We start from the raw sequence: 7,987 nt of genomic DNA, 5'->3' as shown, positions 1-7,987 counted from the left end.
ACAGACAAAGGGGTTAAGTCGATTACATCAACCCCAAAAGGACGAAAGGCAAAGTCGACCTCAGTGGAATTTGAACTCAGAACGTAACGGCAGACAAAATACAGCTAAGCACTTTGCCCGGTGTGCTAATGATTCTACCATCTGGCCACCCTAACTATATATATATATATATATATATATATATATACACATACATATTGCATGTGTATATAATACACATGCAATATGATTCTGCAATCTGTTTCACAATACAAAACATTTGAAACAATTTGTCTGTCCTATGCAAGGATATAAATTAATGACAAAGAATAGATTTGATCCTTATTGCCCAGAAAGACAAAGAAAGTCACTCACCAACGGCGTACACCATTCCGTTGAGCACAGTAACTCCAGCACCGGCTCGTCTCTTGTTCATGTAAGCAATTGTGGTCCATTTATTTGTTAGTGGATTGTATCTTTCACAACTATCCAGTGAAGTTGATCCATCATTGCCACCAACAGCATAGAGATAACCCTAGACATTTGGAAGGGGAAAAAATAGCAAAATGAAAATTGTGGAAACTACGCTTTGAATCTGAAATAAAAGTCATATGACAAGATAAAACATAAGCATCTGATGGGCTAAAAACAAGAATGAAAATAAAAAAGATGTGCAGTCAATTAAGTGATGTATTTTCCAGGGATGCAAAACCAGGAATGTCAATCACTCAGTCTCATTCCTACTTGCTTTGAATTGGTGAAATATTATGTTTATGCCCCAAAATAAAACCAAACAGCTAATGCAGCAACACTACTGTTACTACTACTACTACTGTAATAAAGCTGCTGCTCTATTAATTACTATCTTTATTAATTACTATCTTTATTAATTACTACCATCTTACATATGTAGAAGTCCCAACATTTTTGGTAAGGGAGAGGAACAAGCATACAGTTCGATCATCCATGAGTTACTGGTGCTTATCTTATTAAACTTGGTTCCATGAAAGACAAGGTCAATGGTGGTGGCATGAATTACAACAAATGCATAAAAAAAAAGGAAATATTTACCATCTGTAACTAAGTTAAAGTCAATTGCTTTAGCAAAGGCATGAACGCTACTCAATCTTCTTTTTGCCTGCTGCAAATTTGTGGTTTCCTACATATACAACTCGCTCTTCTCCTTCAAAATGACTAAGAAAATATAACTGTGCTAAGAACTGTGCTAAGAGGAAATGCCAAATTCGTATCAAGAGAGGTAACTCAGCAGAGTTATTCCCCTTATTTGATTTGATTTTGATATTGCTGCTGGTGTATCATCATCATCATCATCATCATCGTTTAACGTCCGCTTTCCATACTAGCATGGGTTGGACGATTTGACTGAGGACTGGTGAAACCGGATGGCAACACCAGGCTCCAATCTGATTTGGCAGAGTTTCTACAGCTGGATGCCCTTCCTAACGCCAACCACTCCGAGAGTGTAGTGGGTGCTTTTACGTGTCAGCCGCACAACGGCCAGTCAGGCGGTACTGGCAAATGTATATATATATTTTTCTTTTTTGGTGTCTCTGTATTTATATTTATACTGCTTAAAACAAGTGATGTTGCTGACATACCATAACACAACAGTGCAACGATTACACATCAATAAAATTGGTACCAAATTTTAAAATAATTCTTGGAACCAATATCCTCAACAAAACGCTTGAAAGTGATAAACCAGTTTGGCCAGAATCCAATTATTGGTAAAAGATTAAATGAATAATGAAAAATTCATATACCATCCTGAAATTAAAATATTCTTTTATTACTTATTTGAATAATATAAATGATGCAAGTGTTGTGTCTCTAGTAGATTATATTCCTTGATTTCATGGCATAGTTTGCAATTTGATACAAAAGATAGGCAAGAAGGATGGTAGGTTGGTGCTATGGCATTAAGATACAGATGACTATAATAATAATAATAATAATAATTGTTTCTACTACAAGTTCATGAGCCGAAATTTCGCAAGGAGGAGACTAGTTGATTAAACAACCCCAGTGCTCAAGTGGTACTTATTTTCTTGACCCCTTGAAAGGATGGAAAGCAAATTCAATCTTGGTAGAATTTAAACTCAGAATGAAGAGACAGTGGCAAGCTAACGATTCTGACAACTCACATTAATAATGATGATAATAATAATAATAATCTATTTCTTTATTGCCCACAGGGGGCTAAACATAGAGGGGACAAACAAGGACAGATAATGGATTAAGCTGATTACATCGATCCTAGTGCATAACTGGTACTTATTTAATCGACCCCAAAAGGATGAAAGGCAAAGTCGACCTTGGCGGAATTTGAACACAGAACGTAAAGACAGACAAAATACCATTAAGCATTTCGTCTGGCATGAAAGTTTTCAAATTTTGACAGAAGGCCAGCAATTTTGAGGGAGGGGCTAAGTCAATTACATCGACCCCAGTGTCCAACTGGTATTTATTTTATCAACCCAAAAAGGATGAAAGCCAAAGTTAACCCTGGCAGAATTTGAACTCAGAACCTAAGGATTGGCAAAATGTCACTAAGCATTTTGCTTGGTGTACAAATGATTCTGCTGGCTCGACACCTTAACGATAATAGGAATAGTAATAGTTACTTTCTGTGACGTAACTCCTACACCGCCTCTAGGAACCTTCATGGATGATAAAAACGTCCAGACATCTGTCGAAGGATCATATCGTTCCACGGTGTTGAAGCAGGATGTGTCATCCAAACCACCAATGGCGTAGATTGGACCTCCTAAACAGGCCAGGGCAATTCCACGTCTGAAAATATTTTACAAGTCACTTTGATTAGAATCTTTGACAAATATCACAGAAAATTTTCAATAATAATAATACTAGCACTGCATCATCATCATCATCATCATCATCCTACAGTCCACATGCAAACAAACAAACCAATAAAGGAGCCTCTATATAACCATTCAACTGGCAAGAAATAGCAGTCAGTTTCTCTCAAATCATTTTCTGTTGCCTTAACCTTTTAGCATTCAGACCAACTATAGCCTCCCCAAATATTCTACCAGTTTTATGTTAAAACTGGCCACATCTGGCCTCTCACACATTTCATACAATGTCTTTCTAAACCTAAGCAATCACATCATGAAATTTCTTAGTTACAAGATAATTCCTGATTAACTCCAAACAATGTGAATAAATCAGCATTACATTTGACAGGATAATCTCACTGCAAAAGGGCTAATCCTGTAGCATTCAGAAATCCTTATTTATTCACATTGCTTTGAATCATGCATATCTTTGAGATTTCAATGATGTGATTGCTTATTTCTAAAATGATATTGTAGAGTAAGTGTGAGAGGCCAGATCTCGCTGATTTCAAGATAAAACATGGAGAATATTTTGGTCGGATTTGGCTGGTTTAAGTGCTAAAGGATTAAAAAAAAGTACAGATATGATGATGTGGTTCTTTTTATAGAAATACGTGGGGGTGGTCACAAATAGAAGACTTTATGTTATAATTCTCATCAAGCAGAGCTGACCTTGAGTTAAACAACAACATTAAGCAATGTGAGACAGTATGGGAATTACCATGAGGTCACATTTAACAGAAATTACTTGGTTCTTTATTAACAACAATTCGGTTTAATAGCTATTTATATGACTATGCTAATTAGTTAGACTCTTCTAAAAATGTAAATTATACATGTTTATCAGTATTATCAGAAAAATATTTGGGTCGATAGTTCTAAATGAAACTATTCTCTGAATACAAGATGACTCACGCAATCATCTACATATTTGCTTGACCAGCAAAATATTCCTCAAATCACAAATTATCAACTCAAAAAGAGAGGATGAATGTGCAGAAAGTAGTCTTAGCTAGAAATTGAAAGCAGGATGGTCACTTATGGAACACCTTTGATCATAGTTATACTCAACCTGCCAGTAAACAACACTATTAACTACAACAGTATCACAAGTCAACAAAGGGTTTGACCTGCTAGAAATAGTGACCAAATACTCTCCAGATCACACTTAGAGACTTAAGAAAAAAAGGAGATGCACTTGGATACATGTCTCGGTGAAAGATGAGATGTAAAGACACTCAATCGCAGATCTAGAGTTGAGGTTCAAGACCAACATCATCTGCCAAAGGAAGAGTCTCTGTGTTGCTGCTCAACCTGTTAGAAATATTCAAACCCCTTCCAAATCTTACAAAACAGAACTTAACAAATAATGTAGTCCTAAATACACTGTCTGTAAAAAAAAAGATGTAAAGGTCACAGTTGGGATGCTGGTTCATAGAATCTACAGAATAAAGGTTAACCTGGAGATGAACAACAAGAAAACCTTTAGCATTGTTCTTTTCCTTTTCTGCATCAACTGGATTCACAAATCCCAAAAGAGAGATATTCCGACAGAGACAGATGTGTGTTACCTGAGGGATCCCATAGGGGCAATATATGACCACTTGTTTTTGACTGGATCAAACACTTCCCCACTGTTCAGATGTGTGAATCCATCATGTCCTCCAATTGCATAAAGGCGACCTGTAAAATAATTAGCCAGAAATTAACATCTTTTTTTTTTACGTTAAATTGTAATACAAAGTTTTCTTAATTTTGTTCATAAATATAATTATTCTCTGGCAGAGGAGGGAGAACAAATTCTGTAATGGCAGAGTACATTTGCAGTGTACTCAATAGAACACAATTTTAGCAGCAAGCAATTACAAGGTCTGTACCGTTTCCACTCTGCTACAGTATTTCTCCAGATGATGAACAATCGTTTCTACTATAGGCAGAGGGGCTGAAAATTTGAGGGAGCAGGGCATAACCGGTACTTATTTCAACAACCCTAAAAGGATGAAAGGCAAAGCCAACTTCAATAGAATTTGAACTCAGAAGAAATGGTACTAAGAATATTATTGATCCCACCTTGATTTGTACCCAGAATTTAGAAACACAGACTAAACACAAGGCATGAAACCTGACATAATTAATTCTGTTAATGCACTGCTTTAATGAAATAATAATGAAGCCACAACAAGCGAATGCAATTAATCTAATCAAGCCTTGTACATGGCTGGAATATATTTTATCAACCCTTTACAAGGAAGGAAGGCAAGCAAAAGTTGGTCAGCATCATTTGAATGGGAATCCGAAGAAGTTGAAATTAAAGAATATAGAGGAATTGAATTTTATGCTCAGTTCATTTTGTCATTCTAGATACACCATGTCTGAAATAAGGGGCTGACCTAAATGCAGAACAGTTGACCTAAATAAGAAGAATTCAATAGCTACAGTAGTAAGGTTCGATCTCCTGACCAATGTGTCTCCAGAGTTGCTTATTAATTCCAAAGCCATTCAAACATTTGGCTTTTCAGGAAGGAAAAAAAAAACTGGATTTTAAACGATTTTCAACTTGAGATACCTGTACTTAAGTGGTTCTTTATTGTAACAATCCCAGAAGAATGAAAGGTAGGCTAGGTTAACGTTGATGAGGTATGAACACAAAATGTAAAGATCCTAATTAAACATACCTCATTTGATGACATGGGAAAGGTATGAACGGACAGCACACCTGTAGAAGTGAAAACACTGCACTCACCTGAAGCTGCACATACTCCAACATGTCGTCTGCGAGTATTCATTTCAGCAATTGGAAACCAGGAATTTTTGCGGTAGTTGTAACATTCTATACTCTTGAAAGGGTCACCTGCTGCTCCTCGACCCCCCACACAAAAAAGTACACCTGCAACAAGAAATATTCATATTATTATTATTATTATTATTACTTCAAACATTATAACCCAGAGTTCTGTGAGGCAAATGCCTTGATATTTCTGCAACACTAACTTCAGGAAAACTACCAGTCACCCGATCACCCACCAAGTGGATGGACACACAAGCTAGATTGACAACATTCTCACCAGAAAATAGGATAGGTAATACACTTGTGAACGGAAAGTTCTTTCCTGGTGAAGAATGTACCCCTTACATAGGTTAGTGGTTAGTGATTTCAGACTAGTGTGAGATGCACCAACTAACCTGCACTGCAATAATTAGCCATACATACATATCACCAATGAACTGTTTATGCACGAAGTAACCCAGGATAGTTAAATTAATATTTACATATTTAATGTATTGGTTAAGAAATTAAACGGTAACACTAACTCAATTATTGTTTCTCAAGGGGACCTAGTGATTTACTTTTTTTAATATATACTAATTGATCACATCAGATTACATATGATTAATTAATAGTAAAACTGTAATCAGCCTGGTCACAGGTGTTCTGAAAAGCATTAAACATCTCTTTTAGCTTTTTAGAAGGATGGGTGAATAGAAGTTGTGATATTCACACATTTTCATAATGAGTTTAGCAGAACGAGTCAAACAGTTGTAACAAAGAACTAAACACACCAAAAACAACTCATCACTTTACTACAGCAGATGTTAAATATCTGGATGAAGTAACTAAAAGACGGATTTTAAATGCCACACACACACACACACAAAGCTTTTAAGTTGGTGAAGAACATTTTGAATAATTTCTTATAACAATGACTTTCTTTAGTTTTCTATCATATTTGAGTGACAAATGTAATCTTTTAAGTCAATAAGTGTTGTGGATGACCTTGTTGAAATGTTGGTGGTTCTTTATCAATGCTCGGTCATGTGGTCAGGACACTTGATACTTAAATGGCCCAGTTTACTTGGCTGTAGTTAGGCATTAGTGGAAGGAACATTCTACTCATCATAAGATACAAAAGCAAGGCACAGAATGTTTTAAGTCTGCTACCAGAAAATTAAGGAACTCTTAACAAGGGTTCTGAAGTAGATTGAAAAAGAAACAAAAATGGCCAGTCAAGAAGCCCTTTTGGTTTCATGATATTATACAGATTAGAGATCATTCTTTCCATGTACGGAATATATACATATCGTTTATCTTTTCTTCCAGTCATTTCACTGCAGCTATGCTGGGGCACCGCCCCGAAGGCTTTTAGTCAAATCAACCCCAGGATTTATTCTTGATAAGCCTAGTACTTATTCTATCGGTCTCTTTTGCTAAACTGCTAAGTTATGGGGACATAAACACACCAACACCAGTTGTCAAGCTGTGGTGAAGGACAAACATAGACACAAAGACCCCCCCCCCCATATATATATATGACGGGCTTCTTTCAGTTTCCATCTACCAAATCTACTCACAAGGCTTTGGCCTGCCTGCAGCTATAGAAGACACTTGTCCAAGGTGTCACACAATGGGACTGATCCCAGAACCCTGTGGTTAAGAAGCAAGCTTCTTACCACACAGCTATGTCAGTGCCTATATATATTCATGCCATATACATCTAAAGTATTTCAGTATGAAAGAGCCTGTACCCCAAATTCCAAGCTATAATCATCATAGCAACTATATCTATATTGGAATTTAGCATAAGCTGTCAACTCCAGAGAGCTCCAGTTACCAAATCATTGTTTCCCAATTTTCCAAGATCATTTTTGCCATGTTGGCACTGGTTGAGAAGTCTCCTTTAAATCATATTGCCATTTCTCTTAACAGTCCCATGCTGTTGTGTTTGAGATCTTGCATGACACTTTTTCACCAGGTATTTATCATTCCTTCACATTACACATGTCTATATCAGCACAATTATATCTCCACATTAGCTGATGTCCTTAATGTTGGCGGCACCTGCAACTCACTTGTGTCCCACCATTCCTATTGGTTAACATAGCACATAGTCCAACAGACTATAACTGAGTAATTTCTTTCCAGTCTTTGGAAATATTCCACATTCAATGTCTCCGTCTCACTAACGTGCTTCACTACATTTCTTAGAAAAGCTTTGATGCCATCAGATGTCAACTATTAATTGTACACTTTTCACTGACCAAATCAGTTGCGAGTTTTATGTCCTGGCCTTGAATATGATGCAGCTGCAACAGGTGAGGTATGGACTATCAGCTCCACTCCCCCCCCCCCC

The 7,987-nt window shown here is 36.7% G+C and overlaps 1 protein-coding gene across 3 annotated transcripts in view; it reads right to left on the bottom strand.

Annotated features, from left to right (window-relative positions):
* LOC106867774 (kelch-like protein 8) overlaps positions 1 to 7,987 on the bottom strand; it is a 128,870-nt gene that overhangs the window by 8,827 nt on the left and 112,056 nt on the right. For all 3 annotated transcript variants that reach the window (XR_008265410.1, XR_008265409.1, XM_014912757.2), the window contains exons 3-6: positions 5,602 to 5,745; positions 4,430 to 4,541; positions 2,625 to 2,793; positions 355 to 514 (exon numbers count right to left, since the gene is read on the bottom strand). Coding sequence is in view for 1 of the 3 variants with exons in the window: in XM_014912757.2 (XP_014768243.1) it covers positions 355 to 514; positions 2,625 to 2,793; positions 4,430 to 4,541; positions 5,602 to 5,745 (585 nt within the window). In the remaining 2 variants the exon portion in view is untranslated. The remainder of the gene's footprint in view (positions 1 to 354; positions 515 to 2,624; positions 2,794 to 4,429; positions 4,542 to 5,601; positions 5,746 to 7,987) is intronic.

Source organism: Octopus bimaculoides, chromosome 13, assembly GCF_001194135.2.
Source record: "Octopus bimaculoides isolate UCB-OBI-ISO-001 chromosome 13, ASM119413v2, whole genome shotgun sequence".
NCBI lineage: Eukaryota > Metazoa > Mollusca > Cephalopoda > Octopoda > Octopodidae > Octopus > Octopus bimaculoides.
The sequence above is the reverse complement of the archived record's forward strand: the minus strand, read 5'-3'. Positions and strand labels throughout refer to the sequence as shown.